This window comes from Centropristis striata, chromosome 6 (genome assembly GCF_030273125.1).
Source record: "Centropristis striata isolate RG_2023a ecotype Rhode Island chromosome 6, C.striata_1.0, whole genome shotgun sequence".
In the NCBI taxonomy this organism is placed as follows: Eukaryota; Metazoa; Chordata; class Actinopteri; order Perciformes; family Serranidae; genus Centropristis; species Centropristis striata.
In genome coordinates this window covers 32994918-33014324 of record NC_081522.1, presented here as the reverse complement: position 1 = coordinate 33014324, position 19407 = coordinate 32994918, and the positions used below count along the sequence as shown (strand labels likewise).

At 39.3% G+C, this 19407-nt stretch overlaps 1 protein-coding gene across 1 annotated transcript in view; it reads left to right on the top strand.

The window, feature by feature from the left end:
• Positions 1-279: 279 nt before the first annotated feature.
• The window catches only part of LOC131973822 (polypeptide N-acetylgalactosaminyltransferase 18-like), a 72297-nt gene continuing 53169 nt past the window's right edge, over positions 280-19407 (top strand). Inside the window, exon 1 of the mRNA XM_059335915.1 lies at positions 280-799. Coding sequence (XP_059191898.1) covers positions 553-799 — 247 coding nt within the window. The 5' untranslated portion in view covers positions 280-552. The remainder of the gene's footprint in view (positions 800-19407) is intronic.

Below are 19407 nucleotides of genomic sequence, written 5' to 3'. Positions count from 1 at the left end.
TAAAGTTAATATTTCATCATACATGATGCATCATAGCTTTTGTGTGCTGGTGGTGCCCAATGTTGTGCAGAATGGGCCCTTTTTATTTTCTTTCGCCCCTGCCCTTCTAACAGTCTGAGTCCGCCACTGGTCTGAAACATGCACTTCAACCTCTGTGCATTGCCCCCTCTCCTCTGTGTGCACTGACTATGGGATGGCTGGCATTGGCAGACAGAGCCCGCCTCCTCCTCCTCTCCCATTGGGCTGTATCAGCATCACAGGCTGGAGGGGTGGTGGTGGTGGAGCTGCATCTGACGGCTCTGCAGGCTTGACTCGGCGGTCTGATGCTCAGCGGGAATGTCCCTATCAGTAGTGTTCCCATAAATGATTAAGGCAGCCTAAAGCATTTAAAGCCTCCGGAGGATCTGTGAGCAGAGACCTGCAGGTGCGGACTGACTTCAAAGCACCGCAACGCTCGCGCTATATTTGGACGCATCTGTCGCGTGAGTCTTTTCCCACGATTCACCTGCGTGCGTGCGGTCTGCAACAAGAAGCCCATGGAGGGCTGTCGCGATGCTGTGCTCAAGGAGAACTAAAACTTTGGTGTCGACATGTGTGGTCCTGAGCGGCATGACCAACATCGTGTGTCTCCTGTATGTCGGCTGGATTACCAACTATGTGGCCAACGGGGGACCCAAAGTTGCGGAGAGCGGCGGCGGAGAAACGGACAAAAAGTTGGAGGAGGACAGTAAAGGGGAAACGATGCGGATTATGGAGAGGCTGGACCGGCTCGAGAGCGTTGTCAACGAGCACATCAAAGGTCAGCGCACGTGGTCTTGTTTGGGTGAAGGTTTTTTTTTATTTAATCACCTGTTAAAAGCGTGATTGAAACTGTATGAGCCAGTCCCAGGAGAAAAATAGAATAACTTTTAGTTGACTGTAAACTCACTGTAGATGAGCAACACCTTAAACCTCTGAAGTCCAGGAGATTTTGGTTCAAATTTGTCAACTTCCTATGCATTCATTTCTGTCTCTGTTTAGCATCTTTCTGTCCGTCCTTACATCACATGCATGGCTCCTTTTTCTCCACACAAATTTGGCTATCAGTCAGAGTTTTCATTTTATTTAATTAACAAAGTATAAAGCTGCCAGGAAGCCAAAATACAAACAAAAGACACAGGTGTCTATGGAAAAGTACCATTTTATTGTTATTATTATTATTATTTTATTTTTTTACCATTTATAAACACAAAAACAGCAGAAAAAAATAAATAAATAATACAACTACAAAACAGTCTATTTGCATGTAAATTAAAAATAGTAATAGTTTTCATTGTAGAAAGAAAATTCACAATTTAAAAATGGTCTAGAAACATAAATGGCACACTGTGAAAGCTCCTATGATTGCTCTTTTAAGATAACTTCCTCAGCTTGTCTACATATCATATATAAACAAAGTTATTACTGTAAATAAAACATGTGTATTTTCAATAAATAGATGGACTCCAGAGGGTTAACTCCCTGTTAGAATATTTTACACATTAGGGATGGGAACAGTGACCAATTTTACTGTGGGGGGCCAAGGAGGGGCACATTAAAAAACGGCAAAGATGATATTTAAGCATTCAAAACCTTTATTTTAGCTTATTTAGAAATCTAACTTAAGTATATTTGGAAGATACAAATGCATAGATTGAAACAATAAGACTCACCAACAATAACAAATATTTTTGTACAACAATGACATTTCTCATTTTTGTGCACAATTCATTTCTTTATTTTGAAAGTGCAGTACAGTGAGAATGGTCTTTTTATATACACAAGCTTTTATTGTACAAATAAACTATTATACAATGTACACATTCTGGGTTCCTTTTGTGAACAATGAGATATTGTTCGAACAAAAAATAGGTAAGAATTGTTAAGTTGTTCATCGTCATCAATTGATCATTTTATTAATAATTGGACACGGGGGACAAGGGCTTCTTCACAGTGGCCCCTGTAGGCCCCTGTGTAGAACCGCCACTGGATGGGAATAATTAATGGATGATCGATTAATGGTCATTAAGAATTTGGTCGATCACGTGGAATTTTTAATTGATCTAGGTATTTTTTAATTTTATCAGTGACTGCTGAAACGCGGCCGTTCAGTTTTACGGCCGTACGTCAATAAGCCAATGAGCTGAGAATGAAGTTGGTTAAAGCTACAGTTTGCAAACTGAAATTTGCAAAAACAATTATAAAACACACAGAAATACAAGAGCATTAATTTGAGAAAACTAGTTTACTGTATCAAACCTTGCTAGTATGAATTACTGAGTTTAATTTTATCCAGAACTTATTTAAACACAAAACACACTTAAATATGCAAGATTACTGTGAAAACTAACCTCATGCCTCTTTCGGGGGGTGCTGAAATATGGAAGAATTATCCTCTCTTTATTCAAGAGTGTAGATTTTATTCCTTTTCAGTGACACAGCTCCTTCTCGTGCTCAGATTTATTCTCCTCATGCTCCTATTTTGTGCTTGCACTCAGATTTCTGCTGCTTTCTTTGAAAATGTGTGCTTGAACTCAAAAATCACATACTTATGCTCACATTTCTTCTTCTTGAACACAAACAATTTGCCCGCATTCAAATATGTCCTGTGCGCGCTCAGATCTAAAGTCTGCGTGCTCAAATCTAATGTGCATGCACTCAGAAGAAGCACATCCTCTCAGGTCGAGGTATCTGCTCAGACTAAAGGATGTTCCTCCCTGTGCTTAAAATAGTGTGTTTCACCGGCCAATAGGGAGACACTGAAAAGGAATAAAATCATGCTCTCAAACTGAATCTACGCTCTTCAATAAAGATAGGATAATTCTTCCATACTAAAACATAAAACAATAAACTCCTTGACATTATCTTTACAGTATCACCTCACATGAAGTCTCTTTTCATCCTTTCAAAATAAAAGCGTCCATTATCAAAACAGGCTTTTGCATAATAATGTGTAGTGTGGAGTATGAATAAAAACATAGCGATCAATCAATTAATTGATCATTAATGTTGTAGATGCTCGAGTTGGCAGGTTTCTTCCAAACGCCCATCCCTAGTACACATTGCTTAAGAGCTTAAGAGTAAAAGTTGGGATGCTGTGAAAACATTGTAATAAAAATAGAAGGCAATGATGGCAATTTTTGTGACCTATATTCAATTGAATACAGCTATTTAATCTGATAAAACGTTTGGTTCTTTTGTAAATATCTAGCCCATTCATACTAGATTTGATGTATTCTATTTTTATTTAGCCTACGCTGAAGGCCAGATATATAGTTATTGTTATTCAATTCTGCCTGTGACTTGAGGCCAGGGGTGGAGCTAGACATCGGCACAGTGGGGGCAAAGCTTTCTTGCAGAGCCCCAACAAAATGACAAATTTCTGTAGTAGAGATGGTTGTTTGGAAGAAACCTGCCAACTCGATTATCTATAACGTTCAAGATCAATTAATCGATTAATCGCTGCATGCATACATGGGCAAAATAAAAGATGTATGTAAATTACTATGCAAAAGCCTGTTTTGTAGTGAAGGGACAATGAAGCTTCGTGAACCATTTGCTTTATTTTCTGACCCCACTAGATGGCGGTCTTGACTTAAAAAACAAGGCTTTAGCAATGGTAATTGAGTGTGTTTTCAGCCCTTTCTTGAACAAAGAGTGCCATCTAGTGGGCTCCACAAATAAAGCAAATGGTTCACGAAGCTTCGTTGTCCCTTCACTACTGTTTTGATAACGGATGCTTTTATTTTGAAAGGACGAAAAGAGACTATAGTTAAATTAACTCAAGTGTGATTATACTGTAAAGAGTTCAATATTTTGTTTTAAATCCCCCTGAAGAGGCATGAAAGTTAGTTTTCACAGTAATGTTTCAGTAAGTTAAAATCATGCAACTGTGGTGTAGTCTAGTTCGCTATAGCATAACGTAAACTTTTTACTTTGGTCAGTTGCATTAACTCTGCGGGGTCGATTATCGCACCGGCATGATCAGATCACATGACGTTTTCACAGAAAAAAAAAAGTTTACATGGAGCGCTGCTGTCAACTTCACTTGAAAGTGCAAACTTGAAACTTTCTCCCAGTGGCAGGTGAAGATTCAGGGTATTTGCAATTATTCAGATCTCCCACTAACAAGCAGTCTTTTGGAGTATTTGGGTGCATTTCATCATGCATCTCATTTCAGCTGCAAACTACATTTCCCTCACTTGAAATCCAGGCTAGGAGAGAGAATACGTTTTTTAGAGACAACTGGTGTCCCTTGAATACTGGATAACAGCCACGCAGGTTTGTAATTGTCTTATTTTTTCATTAAAACGACCCCAACTTACTTAAGTGCCAGCAGTCTGTGAAAGTGAAAGCATTGTAGTGATGAGAGGAAAAGAGTGAAAGATACTGGCAGAAGGGATGGACCAAATGGAGAGATACTGTGTCAGTATTTGTTTATCTGCTGAGGGATTAGGATTATGATCAGTAATCTGGAATGCACAGATGGGGAACAGCCACAGCTCACACACAAACACCTATAAAAGAACACATGTACCTTGTCAGTTGAAAGCTGGAGTTAAAAATCAAGTCATTTCATCTCTAGAACAGTAATTATTTTAAAATTATTCATATCAATTATTACTTCCACACTGTCACATTTGACGCTGATCTTTCTGATTGTCAGGTTTGATATAATTACATTTTTCCTTACATTTTGTGGAAAAAAAGTGGTGGAAAAAATCAATACAGTATAGTAAATATAGATTCATCGATATTTAGCATTCGGACGGCCACTTTTATGAATATACTGGAGATACTGGTATCATATGAAACTAGAAAATCTAAGGAATCTATAGGCACCATGTGTCAGGATATCGTGTCGGGGAGTTGTAGAAATATCGCTGCAAAGTAAGGCTTCTTTTTATGTTTCATTCAAAAATAATTCAGAGCAGTGAAGCTTAAAGTTGAGGAAAGTTTGAGAAAATGTTGCAGTTGCTGTCGTCTATACATGTTTGATATCAGTTCAGTTCAGTTTGACTGAATACTTTGTTGATCAGTTTGTGGGTTTGACTCTCATTGTGGAGAAATAAAAAGACTGAAGTGAGATGAATAGACTGAGAATTTTCGCTTATTTTCAATCTATTGTATATAATACTCACATATCGCAAAATGCTTAAAATTGCAATAATATCGTATCGTGACTCAAGTATCGGGATAAAATCGTATCGTGGGGCCTCTGATGATTCACACCTCTAATGCACATATTCATATTTTCATGTACAAAGAAACTGAAGAAACTTTCCATAGCAATCATCCAATTTTGCACAACATTTTCCAGTATGCTACGGATGAGCACATGGGGAATTGATTGGTTAATGCCCCAAAAAGTTGAGAGAAATGTAATTCATCAAGTGGCACCGAGGATATTCAGAAAGAGGAAAGAGCCTTTAAAAGCCTCAGGACAGACGGGGGAGGGGAGACACCGATTCCCACGCTCGATGCTTTTTACTGTTGAATGCTGTCTGGACGCTCTGAGCGCTCAAATTGGATTTCGTGTCCGACAGAATGACAATGTCAGCGCTAAGCAAAACCACCTCTGGTACTTCCAGATATGCTAGAAGTTGGTAAACAGTTGGAGGACCAACTAGGAGGAAGAGACCTGTCCACTGAGAGACGGTGAAATAAAGAGTCTGCTGGCCCTGGAAAGGCTTCTGTAGAGGCCAAGATGAAAGGAACCAACTACAACGAGACAGTTAATCAAAAGATATCTCATGTATGGAATAAAAGGCTTCTGAGTGTAAGTCATGGTTGCAGGGCCAAAGAAAAATAAGAAATTCTATTTTATCTTATTAAACAGAAAATACAATTGTATAACTTCTGAATTAAAGTTTCTCTCTTCAGTGTTCAAGTCTGACTCCAAGTCCACGTCACGAAGAAGAGTTTGGGTTGAGTCATCATTACCCGAGTTTAAGTCACTGTTACAACCCAAGTTGGAGTCTAGGGATAAGGGGAAGTAACACAACGCCGGTGTACTCAGGCAATCAAACACATTTTATTGATTAACAGCCAATCTCACAAGAAACGACAAAAATTGAACCCTCTTCAGGCTGACAACTGTAACACAAGAGTGAGGCAGTGACAACAGGCTGTGGGTGGCGCCAACTCGTGAAACAAACCAAAACAGTCTTCCTATCTCTGTTTTCCCCCACTACACTATCTTTCTAGTCAAAGCAAACACAATAAATGAAAAAACTCTTTCTCAGTCATCTTACCTACACAAACAAAAATACATCAATGCAGCCACCAGTAAACTATGACTAACAACTTAAATTATATAGGTGTGGTGCGGAGATGTGTAAAAGAAACACCTAAACCTAATGCCCAGTTCTAGCAACATTCACAAGTCTAGTGCCTCATCGCTAGTTAACACAGAATTTTTTACGATACAAATGTAACGGTCAGCAAAGCCAGGAACACACCGGCCCGACTGTCGGGCGTCGGGGACAGTCAGACGACGTCGGGTACACGTCTGTTTGGTGTGTTCATCTGCGTCAGGGAAGCGCGGAAGCTGTCGGGCCTGATTCGGCCTGGGAGAGTAGACTCGTCGTCTCCTCTGATTGGCTGTGTGCTAGCTAATGGCGGATCTGATTGGCGGTGCTCTAGCGAATCAGCACGGTGTGTGGGAGGGGCGGATACTATTAATTAATTGCTATCTTCGGGCAAGAACGAGTCCGAGAGCAGACAACGTGACCATCAGCTCACCTGGAGCGACCATTTTGCAGCGAAGCTTTGTTTTCCAAAACGTCCAAAACGTCTTCTTAAAACTAATAACAAGCTTAATGCTTTGTGCGCTTTGTTTTTAATCTCCATGGTCACTTCTATGGTTTCTCCGTTACGTCATTTCCTGTTTTCATGTTTTTGATTACAGTCATGAGACTAGCACCACCCGTTGTTAGGGAGACTTATTGCATCTCGCGCAAGCGCAGAACGTATAGGCTGCTGTGTAGTGGGAAGTCGTCGTGGCGATGTGTTTCACTGCTTTTTTTCACCCAACTGTGTCCGACGAGAGGCGACACAATCGTCGGACAAGAGCCCGTTGGCGTCGGGTCCCGTTGGGTCGGTGTGTGGGGGCCTTAAAGCTGGGCTGGAGGCAGGTACAGCAGTTGATTGGTGGCCAGACTGGTAACGCTGAAGAGGGCGGAGCCAGGGAAACACTGCGGCCTGCTGATGCCATTGGACCAGAGGCGTATCCCAGCGGGGATTTCCCTCTGATGGGCTGAGGCACAGACAAGGAAAAGATACAACACAACTAACACACAGTACCCCAGGGACCCAAACAGTCAGTCTAAACTACAATGTTTATCAGTGCCTCTGTAGTCTCTGTCTCCTAGTCCCTGACTCTTTCTGTATTTGAAATATGGACTCGTCAGACCACTCTTTGTCAGTCCATCTCAGATGAGCCTGGCCCCCCGGTCCCTGCTCCTAGTTTCTTCCTGTTTCTTCAGAGTCAGAGTTGTAGCGCAGAGTACTGGAGTAAAAGTACTCAGTTACTTGTCGGCGTTGATCTCATGTGAATGCTGGTGTGAAGCAGCTTCGTGTCGCTCTGCTGATGATCCATCTGACTGTTTAATGAAGCTGCAGACGACGTGTTGCTGTGCTACCAAAGGACACACAGTCAACAATATTCTCAGCAGCTCAGAATATTTTTCAAACAGTAAAAAAAAAATAACGAGTCAAAGAAGCTAAGGAGTTGTTGACTGTTTTTGCTTTTGTTTGTATTTAATGATAGGAACTGAAAATAGTGAGTGCTAAGTTTATTGTTGCTTGGTGCTGCAGTGGCAGGACAGATGGCTCATATTGGATGCAAAATAAAGTGAGCATTAACACTAATTAGAGGCAAATGATGCAGCTAGATTGAAAAGATGTTTATTCTGCTATCACCAAACAGAATGGACTCAGGTTAATGTAACTTTGGAGCCATTCAGAGAGTTCAGCTGCTTCTATATTTTCTGTCTTTAATTAGAGTTGGCACGTTTATTAATTGAAATTTTGAGAAGAATTTTGAAGAAAAAACTTTGTTCTTTGCAATCCGAATCCACTGAAACAGGACATGTGCTGCTGTACAAACACTGTATGGCTCTGACCTATATGCCTGTTCTGTTTTTAGGCTCTGAGATGTGGGTCTGCTTAAATTTCTTTGTGTGCAGACACCACTACTAAGTTTAATCGTCTCAAAAATTGGTCCCTTGGGAACATTTGGAACCATGTCAAGCAAGGTGTGAAGAAACACCTAGAAACTGATCAGCAACCAAAGCAAACTCCAGGGTTGTGTCAGATAGATGAAATGTTTATTTTCATTTATACAAAATATGACTTTATCCTTCTTCAATAAAGTCAAGACACAAAGACAATCTAATCATTATTTATTGCTCTGCACCTGACTGGGACTCTCAGAGCTAAACTAACTGGATTACTGTTGCTATATGCAGGTTTTCCGCTATATTCATTTAAAAGCGGCGGCACGCTGCTGCTATATTTTGCCCCCTGTTACTTAAGAATAGGGGATTGTTGTATTTTTTTTAACTCTGTAGCAGTGACCACAGCGGGAGGCTCCACCCAACAGTCTTCTGCTGTCTCGCCGCAGGGACGAGCAACTGGAACACAATCAGGACGTCAAACACTCAAGATGTCATGACAACCTAAATGTAAGCATTGCTGGAGTTTCTGAGTGAGTTAAGACTGCTGTGGAAGAATTATCCTATTTTTATTCATGACTTCAAGGAACGCACCCAAGACGGCATCCGTCATTTGTTTGGTCCACACTCTAGCTGTCTCCCTGTTGGCTGGTGAAACATATTTTAAGCGCAGGGAGGGACTTCCTTTAGTCTGAGCAAATACCTCAACTTGAGAGGACGTGCTTGTTCTGAGTGTGTGCACATTAGATTTGAGCATGCATGACTAAAGACTTAAGCGTGCATAGGACACATCTCAAAAAATTTGAATATCATGAAAAAGTTCAATATTTTTGGTCAATTATTTCAGAAAGTGAAACTTATACACTATATAGATTCATTACACAGAGTGAAATATTTAAAGCCTGTATTTGTAGTTATTTTGATGATTATGGCTAAGAGATGATGAAAACACAAAACTCTGTCTCAGAAAATTAGAATATTACATAGGATCAATAAAAAAATTATATTTTAAACACAAATTTCAGGATTCTGAAAAGTATCTTCATTTCTATACACTCAATACTTGATTGGCCCTCATTTTGCATGAATTACTGCATAAATGCCGCATGGCATGGAGGAGATCAGCCTGAGGCTGCTGAGGTGTAATAGAAGCCCATGTTGCTCTGATAGCATCCTTCAGATCATCTCCATTGGTCTGGTGTCTCCTACCTTCCTCTTGACAATAGCCCATAGACTCCTATGGGGTTCAGGCCAGCTGAGTTTGCTGGCCAGTCAAGCCCAGTAACACCATGGTCATTGAAGCAGCTTTTGGTACCTTTGCCAGTGTGGGCAGGTGCCAAGTCCTGCTGAGAAATGAGAGCAGCATCTCCAAAGAGCTTGTGGAAGCATGAAGACTCTAAAATGTCCTGGTAGATGGCTGCTATGTTGACTTTGGACTTCAGAAAACACAGTGGACCAACACCAGCAGAGGACATCACCCCAAACCACCACTGACTGAGGACTTCAATATTGAACTTTTTCACAATACTCAAAGAGTTTTGGGTTTTCATTATCTCTAAGCCAGAATCATCAAAATTACAAGAAAAACAGGCTTGAAATATTTAACTCTATGTGTAATGAATCTATATAAAATATAGATTCATGAATCTATATTTTCTATATAAAATATAGATTCATTTCACATAGCGTAATATAGATAAGTTTCACTTTCTGAAATGAATGACCAAAAATATTGAGCTTTTTCATGATATTCTAATTTTTTAGATGTACCTGTATTTGAATGCAAGCGAAGAAATGTGAGCACAAACATGTGATTTTTGAGTTCAAGCACACATTTTGAAAGAAAGCAGCAGAAATCTGAGTGCAAGAACAAAATTTGAGCATGAGGAGAATAAATCTGAGCATTAGAAGGAATAGGAGTGTATAGGAGTGTATGAATAAAGATAGGATAATTCTTCCATAGACTGCCTGTTAGAGCGATGGCTGTTAACGTAACTGGAAGAGAACAAAACACACTGCGACCAGTCAGCCTCCACTTGTTTTCTTGATGCATGTATTTACTAAGCATTACAGTAAGAATGTGTTGGACCCGCCTTCAAAATAAAAGCAAACACAAGTAGCTTTCAAAATAAGAGCATGTGGATGTGTTGGCAGAGTCCACCACAAAATTTACAAGAAGACTGTCAAATTTATGATGCCTTTAATAAAACAGATAAACCCTTATTCTCCTTTACAATAATTAATTAAAATATGCTTTAATGAAGATGGAATAATGGCAATAGAATGTACGAGAGGCAACAAATTTAGGCTTTTAGTGCCAAAATTTCTCCGGGGGAGCATGCCAACTGACCCTCCTACTTTGTTTGGGTCCGGCCATTATACTCTCAGAAAATCCTGTGGGAAACACTGGTTGTAACGCTTGTTTTGCAGTTGAGTTTAATTTTTTTTACTTTAAAAAATTGCTGATTGTTATTTACATGTGCACACCATCCAGAGGACAAATAACCTTTTACCCCCCCTGAAAAAAATCCTAGAGGAAACACTGATATGCACACAGTACACATAAACACAAGTACACACAGCTGTACAAATATTATCTCAGATGTATTGTACACACACACACACACACACACACACACACGCACACACACACACACACACACACACACAGGAGAGAGTCATTTCCATATATTATTTTGGCCACTTTGCAATGGTAAAAAGATAATATGCTGACAAGAGAACTATCTGCCTCTGCTATGCTGTATTATTTCTGCAGACTTACTTATCACAATTGCCTCTTTCCGGAATAGACCGCCTCTTTCCAATGTTCTGACTGTCTGTATCTCCAGTAGAAATTCTGCGGTCACCTTTGTGTCCCTGTCATTTTGCACAAACCACTTAGTTCGCTTTTAGCTCTCAGAAATTCTCTGTGTATGCCCTGAGGTTATTGTCTCGACTATACATAAGACCCCTTGAGTCACCTGCAATTGTGCAGCACACGGCTATATTTGGCTTCCAGCAGCAGTTTGTATAGTTGTTTGAGTCCTGTAGGCATAGGCATTTTAAATACAGGAGCATGCAAAGAGCCATTTACACCTGGCATTTATGCAATCTGTATCTGCATACTTCGTGAGGATCTGCAACCTACAATAAACCTACTAGAGCCTGATGCTGGAATTTTTGAAGCCGATGCTGATACCGATATCAAGGGGTAAACAGATCCAAATATCGATATATAAAACAGAAATTCACGTGATCTTTACCTGATCTTGATTAGCCTCCATATTCCCCTTTGCAAGATCACATTTCCTATAAACCCCTTGTCACAAGCAAAAAAACAACTTATTTTTCTTGGAAAAGTGTGAAAGGAATCTGCAAATTGGAGCTAGATATTTGCATTGTCATGACCAAAATAAGTGGAAGACACCTTTAATCACCATCAACCATCGTTTCATGAATTCGCTGGTGTTTAATTTTCTGCCTATACCAGAGGTCATAAACTACATTTGTCCAAAGGCCAGAATTTTTCTAAGTTCTAAATATAATGTACTAACTATTTAGCCTATCACTGTTTGATATTTTCACTTTCTTACCAAATTCATGCTGTTTTTATTTATCTATATCAGTGTCAATAGACTCGTAGTAAACATGGGAAATACAATGGCAAAAGAAAGAAAGAGAGGGAGGAAGAGAAGCTTTATGCTGACACTGAGCTTGAAACTGCACAGAGGCTAGAAAGGAGAAGTAAGGGGAGAGTGAAGCCAGCACGATGCTGAGCAGACAGGGTTTGTCTTCAGGCATAACAGCTGATTGATAGAATGAGATCTTGTCTGGCAATCCGAGGCAGGGTGTCATGTTACTGAAAGACAACAGGAGACTGGAGAGGGATGATGCAGAGGGCTACTCAAACACTAGACGAGTGTGTCTGCCTGTTTTCCTTATTGTCTGCCAGGCTGCCAATGCATGTACGTTTGTCATCTTTCTGACTTGGTTTGTCAAGGATGGTAGAAACTGCTTGCAACTGGAGGTGCTGAGAAACACGCTTTCCATAAATCTAAGGCCCTGTTTAGATGGAGACGATCTGGACAGAAAATGCAAAAGTGGCATTGCGTTCTCACTTTTATTCCGCGTTTAGACGAGCGTCTTTAGGGGGAAATCTGTGTGCATACGGTGACGCAAAAGTCAATTCAAGCATGAGACAGTTACATAGTCCTCAACAGACAAAGCATCTGTATATTCTAGGAGAGGACCAAGGGCCTTGCTCACAGAGTCCAGATCTAGGGGTGGGTGATATGGCCCTAAAAGATATCATGATATTACAGGGTATATTTGCGAAAACGATATTCTTGACGGCATTAAAAATACTGAAAAATATATAGAAAATATGATTTTTTTTTTTAGTCTGTATACATAAATAAAACACGTTCAACAAAATATAAATCAATCATAAATCTAAAATGTAGTGTAAAGTGCAAATCCCAACAGTTGCCAGCAACCCTTGGTCCTCTCTTAGAATTCACAGATGCTTTGTCTGTTGAGGACTATGTAACAGTCTCATGCTTGAAATTACTTTTGCGCCACCGTATGAGTATTAGCAAAAAAAAAAAATGGGGCTACATGGTGGTCTATTGGTTAGCACTCTTGCCTCACAGCAAGAGGGTCGCCGGTTCGACTCCGGCCTGCGGTTCTTCTGTGTGGAGTTTGCATGTTCTCCCTTTGTCAGCGTGGGTTCTCACTGGGTTCTCCGGCTTCCTCCCACAGTCCAAAAACATGCACTTAGGTTTAATTGGTGACTCTAAATTGCCCGTAGGTGTGAATGAGAGCGTGAATGGTTGTCTGTCTCCTAATTAGCTGCAACTCGCTGCCAGTTTCACGTATTTATGTATATGTTTTTAAAGACTTTTTTTTCATATTCTATAAGCAATATGCTTGAAGAGATACTGTGTAGAATTTCACACAAAAAAAGAAAAGAAAAAACCCAACACTTAGCAGTCCACTTGTGCACATCATTAGTGATGTAACCTGGGATCATTGGGGTATTTTGGGGCTTTAAACATCAGACACTCTTCCCCAGGAGACCCAGCAAGGACTGATCAGGCCTCAGCTCGTGTCCAAGTAGTGTTTGTGTTCCAAGAGGCACTCTCTAGAGCCAGAGCTAACCAGAGCCACAGTAACATCAAGAAGCTTGAAGGCTTTGCACAGGAACACTCCAGCTAAGCCTCGCAGCAAACAGTCAGCACACATTGTGCCCGTCATCATTGACTCCAACACTTAGTCTGTGTACTTGTGCAAGGCACTTCCTTAATGCAGTGTGGAGTGCTATACACAAGCCTCGAGAGGCACTTTTCAAGCAGGGGTAAGGGAATTAAAATACCAGAACAGCTGCTTAACTTGGTAAGAACAAAGCTGGAATTTATTAAACACTAAAACCAAAAAACCCATCACAATTTCCTTTCTTGTAGCAGTATCTTAGTCACTTCAGTGCTTGTTGTAATTTCCTTGATTTGCCTGTTAAGTTTGAAAACTCAATGTCTTTTTATTCTTTTTGTTCCACCCCATTAAGGACCCCGAGTTGGGGGAAAAAAGTTAAAACAAAATAATATAAATAGAGCTCTGATAGAAATTAACAACCCAAATTAAATAAAACAGTGTTCATCTACTCAGGCAGTGTGATTTTTTTTCTCTTTTTTGAATGAAGTGAATATCTGAACTGCACGATGGTGATAGAGCACGGAAACAATCTAGGTATTGTTGAGGGGCTCCTCCCCACACTTTCTGCACATACAAACGAAGAACAGTATGATGGAAGCAAGCTAAAGCCCACGTGAGATTAATTACTCTGAAGTATTTCTTTTTTTAACTGGGAAATGTCATTCTTGTTGGCAGACCAACATACAGTTGCATTACCGCCACCTACTGGGCTGGAGTGTGGAGCGGTAAATTAGCAGGAAAAAAATAAAAATACATAAAAAACATTATATATGTATATATAGTAAAAAAATAATGATAAAGCAAAACAAAAGATAAATAAAACAAATAAATACACAATTAAATTCTCTCTGTCAGTCCGATTTCCCTTCAGCAATTGAACAGGGGCTTGTTTCCTTTGCATGATGTTTTTTCAGGAAGACTTTCCAAGGTTTCCCATCCTCTAGAAGTCTCTCTTTCATCATCTTTTACATTCTATTAACACATGTTGACCGTTTCTGGTGTTTACAGTAAGCACACAGCCCTGTAGAGTGCTTGCCTTTTCTATGGAGTGTTTGGTTTAATCTTGTGTGTCCGATCCTGAGATGTGAGATGGACATCTCCTCCTTTGGGTTCCCGCTCTTTATTCCACCAACCCCAACATGTTTTTGTATATTGTAGAGATGTCTCCCTGTGTCACTCAAATCCCAGATATTTTCCACATGGTCCTTTATGATTGATTTTACCCCTCCTCTATTAACCCATTTAGGCCTAAAACGCCTGGAAAAAATGCCTGTAAAACCTCTGGGTGATTTTAAAATAACCCCCTAAAACCTGAAGTTTTTCTGGACATTCAACAGAAGTATCAACGCCTACTAAATAATCGATTTTTCAGCCTCTGTAGCAGATAGAAATGAAATTCAAAAAGTATTTGAGAGCTTATAGCTGTTATATCTGAGCTCCCTCCGCTATAGTTGTCTTCCGCCATGATTTCAAAGTTCTGGAAAAGTCCCATGTTGCATTGCAACACTCCCACATGTATTCTGATGCATTTCATTGGCCAAGAGACCGAAAATAGGTGGAAAAAAACGACAAATACTACAAAACGACGTATCCGCTTTCCCGGCTTTAACAGTAGAATAACGCAACAGCGCCCCCGGTTTTAATGGTAGAAATACGGTAATGCTTTCCTGGCTGAAATGGGTTAAATGGCATTTGCATGTCAATTATCTGTTGTTTAAATGATTGTTTTCCCAAAATATCTGCACTCTTATTTCCATCTACTCCTATCTGAGCAGCAACCCAAATGCAGAACAGGATTTGATCACTGTCGGACTCAAGTGAGAGCTGTTCCACCTCAGTCTCCCCAGTTTTACGCCTCTGTTACTACCTCCAACGGCTGCAGAGAGCCAGGATCACTTGGTCCCCCAAGGCGAACAATATAGAGGCATAAATATGAATCGGCTTGACGTGACAGTCTGAAAGGGGCTTAGTAAAACAGAGAAAAGAAAATTCAATTCGACCCTGTCAAGCATAGAAGCATAGAAGGTCTCCGACCGTTGTCCAAGAAATGTTTTACTTTCAGGAGTCTTTTTATATTGTCAGCTTCCTTTCATAAAGACGGTCCGGGTTTTAATACTTTCGTCATATTGGGAGTTATTCAAGACTTCACCCCTCACAACCCACACATCCCAAACCTGTAGTGCATTTATACTGTGCCACTTGGATAATTGAAATCTTGTGTAAAAAGGAAGTAAACTGTGCTCAGCTTTAAAACGTTATGGGCTTGTTTGCACTGTGATACAATTAGCGCAATATCTTTTGTGAATTGGACCTCATGACGCGGTTGTAAGTGATGCACAATTCTTGGTGCTATCAGTGGCCGCAATCCATTCTTTGTGAATTTGTCCCTCAGTGTTTTTCACTGTCAAAACCTGGGCAAAAAGGAACAATACGTTTTTTATTCTTTTATTTGGATAAGCCCACATTTGAATATTCATAAAATTCTTATGTTACTTTTAACAAGTCCAACTCTCTGTTTGAAGTTCTGTGAAAGTATAGCCAGCCCGTCATTTCTAAATAAACCTACATGTCCCAACTGGGACCTGTCCCCCTCTGAGACGAGCGGTAAATGTGTCCCAGCACCAGAAATGAATAATATATGAATCCCTCTGGATGTGTGAGATGGCTGCCTGATTGTATGCATCTCTCTCTTAGAATGTGTGTGTGTGTGTGTGTGTAATCTTTGTGTTACTGCCATCTAATGCTGAGGTCATCTGTGTCTGTGCTCCCCCCAGGTCAACACATTATCTGAATTATTAAATATCACTGCAGCAGCCTTTACACTCTCCTGTCATTGTGCATTGAAGCAGGAAGACTAAGCACTCTCATACTTATAATACTTAATAGTATGTTTCTTTGCTGCATTAACAAATGTATTATGTATTACACAGATCATTAGCCCATTCTCCGTGTAGTACATTATATTTAATATCTACCGTTTTGTCATTATACCGAGGGGGAAAAATGGGTTTCTAGCTCTGTAGAGTAAGACAGATGAGATTTTGATACAAATGTGAGGATTTAATTTTGCCTGTTCCACCAAGTGTGATATGCAGTAGGTGGAAGAAGTATTCAGATCTCATACTTAAGAAAAAGTAGTGATACCACACTGTGAAATTACTCCACTACAAGTAAAAGTCCTGCATTCAAAACTTACTGAAGTAAAAGTTGAAAAATATCAGCATCAAAATGTACTTAAAGTATCAAAAGTAAAAGTACTCTGGGTGCAGAATGGACCCACTCAGACCGTTTTATATATTCTAAATATATTATTAGATTGTTATGATTGATGCATTGTGTAGAGATTGGGTTCATTTTATCTACTTAATATACTCTAATCAGGTTTTTTTATGTTAAATCTCAACCTAAAAAGTTGTCAGCTAAATGTAGTGAAGTAAAAAGTACAATATTTGCCTCTAAATGTAGTGGAGTAGAAGTAAAAAGTTACATGAAATGGAAATACTGAAGTAAAATATCTCAAAATTGTACGTAAGTACAGTACTTGAGTAAATGTACTGAGTTACATTCCACCACTGGTAATATGCATATGAAAAACTAGTATGAACCCTCTCTGTACAGGTCTACAAGAGTTGAATCAGAGAGTGTCTCAAATTTTATTTCCAAATAACTGTGAAAGAAAACACAGTGGACTTAATTTATGAAAATGAACGTGAGGCAGAAAAGTGGGCATACGTCTGGACATGAGCTGAAGTTACGATCAAAGCTGACATAGACAATGGTAAACATTTACTAGCCTGGGGTATTAAATGTTTACCATTGTCTTCTTCTATTAAATGTTTACCGTTATCCGGCTTGGACACCGGTGGTGCGTCAGTGTCGCCTCTACCAGCTGTTCTGCCTGAAATGGAAACATTCTCAATGTGCTGCCACACGCTTTTTATATTAATGTCCTAATATTCATACCTATAACACTGATAGCATATTATATATCGTCACCCTGTTAAAATAATCGGCTAACTAATTTTTTCAAGTTTTGCAGGAAACACAAAAAACTTCACCAAAAGTGTAACATATGACATTTATTGATCATTTCACTCAAAAAGGATGTAACAAAGGATGTCTATTGGCATAATAATAACACTGTGTGTAAATTATGTAACTTAAGAGAAATAAATTACTTTTTAAACATGCCTTCGTGAGTCACACAAGCCTGTCAGAAACATGACATGACAAGTATCAGGAGCATTAATGTTACTTCAAAGTGTCATTAATGTTCATGACACATCCCATGTCATGTTTATGACCAGCTCATGTCACTCTTATGTAGACACCTTCAAAATAAAGTGTTACCATATCTTGCTTAAGTCACAAAGGCATGTTCAAAAAATTCACATTTTATTTTGACTTAATAAAAGGCGTAATAAATCCGCTTAAGTCACACACTTGACATAGGCCATTATTTTAAAGGGGTAAAATCACATGATCTGATCAACTGATGATTGATAGGCAATTTTACCATAGGTGGCTGGCGTCATGAGGAGATGATTTAGGCAACAAAAAAAAGACAAAAAGTTGGCGATTATTTTAACAGTGTGACGATAAATATTAATTAATTTAATAGTATAACACAGTGATTTCCTTCCACACTGCAATTTATCCGACTCTGCCCAACAAACCCAGTTGGTTCTGTTGCAGCTGTTGGACATCAGTGTTTCGTTTTCTCCCTCTGAGAAATTCCTCTTCTTTTGTGCAGTTTAAGAAGGAATTAGAACTCTGTGCTTCAAATAAAATTAAAATATTCACTGAACTTGTTTGAGTGTATAACTATAAATACAAAAAATACTTTTATTTCATTGTTTACTGGATGTTTTGCATTCAGATTCAATTTTTCGGAACCTAGTGCTGCGTATTTCTGTACCTTCTTAAAATGTCTATTTTGCTTCCATGTGTTTTTTGTACAATGTGCACTTTAATAATAAAGGTGACTTTAAAAAAAAAGAGAAAATTTAAAAATCCTCCTTGACCTTCAATCTCACTTGAGTTAGTTTTATGATCGACAGGAAGTCTCTTTCCATCCTTTCAAAATAAAAGCGTCCGTTGTCAAAACAGGCTTTTGCACAGTACTGTATTTATATCTTTTATTTTTGCCCATGTATGCATGTTTTTATACATGGAGTATGTATAAAAACATAGCGATAAATCGATTAATTGATCGTTTACGTTATAGATGCTAGAGTTTGTAGGTTTCTTGAACAGAGTATTTGTGCATGATATTTAAATGAAACTTGTTTCCAGCCTGCACATTAATCAACAGCCGATCATTCTTACGCTGTGATTGAAAAGATATGAACGTTTCATGAATCACTCTTGAACCCTGTCGTCAGATGATTTATACGCTCAGATCTGTGCTGGGTTCTACGTTTGATTGATAAATGAGGCCCTGTGAGTGAATCACAGACCCTGTGGAACTGCTGTGAATGCCCCCAGTCTCCTATTATCTTTTTTTTTCTTTGTCGTTAAATTCATCTTCGTATTGATTCAACGTCACAGAGCTGTGGCGTTGATGAGAGCTTGTGTTTGCTGTTGGGTTTTCAGGAGACTGAACACAAACACTGCAACTGTTTAAACACTGAAGGATTAATTAAAGGTATAACCGACACCACATTCCCTACCTATACATCACTGTTCTCCTATTCTCTCTATTATTGAATGTTACAATGCAGCAGTGATTCAACCTATAACCGTCTGCTTGAAACCATATGTGTCTTTCCAGTTAGTTGGAACAAATCAGGTGTCAATTTTGTTCAATTACATTTATTTTAAATGAAAATATGCTACTGCATGCAATAATTTCTACGACGGCTTACTAGGGCCAAGTATGAAAAAAAGAAAAGAAAAAGGACCCGGGGGACAGGGGTAATATTTCAAGAAAAAAGTCGCAAATTTACGAGATTAAAGTGGCAAATCTACAAGAAAAAAAGTTGCAGATTTATGAGATCTA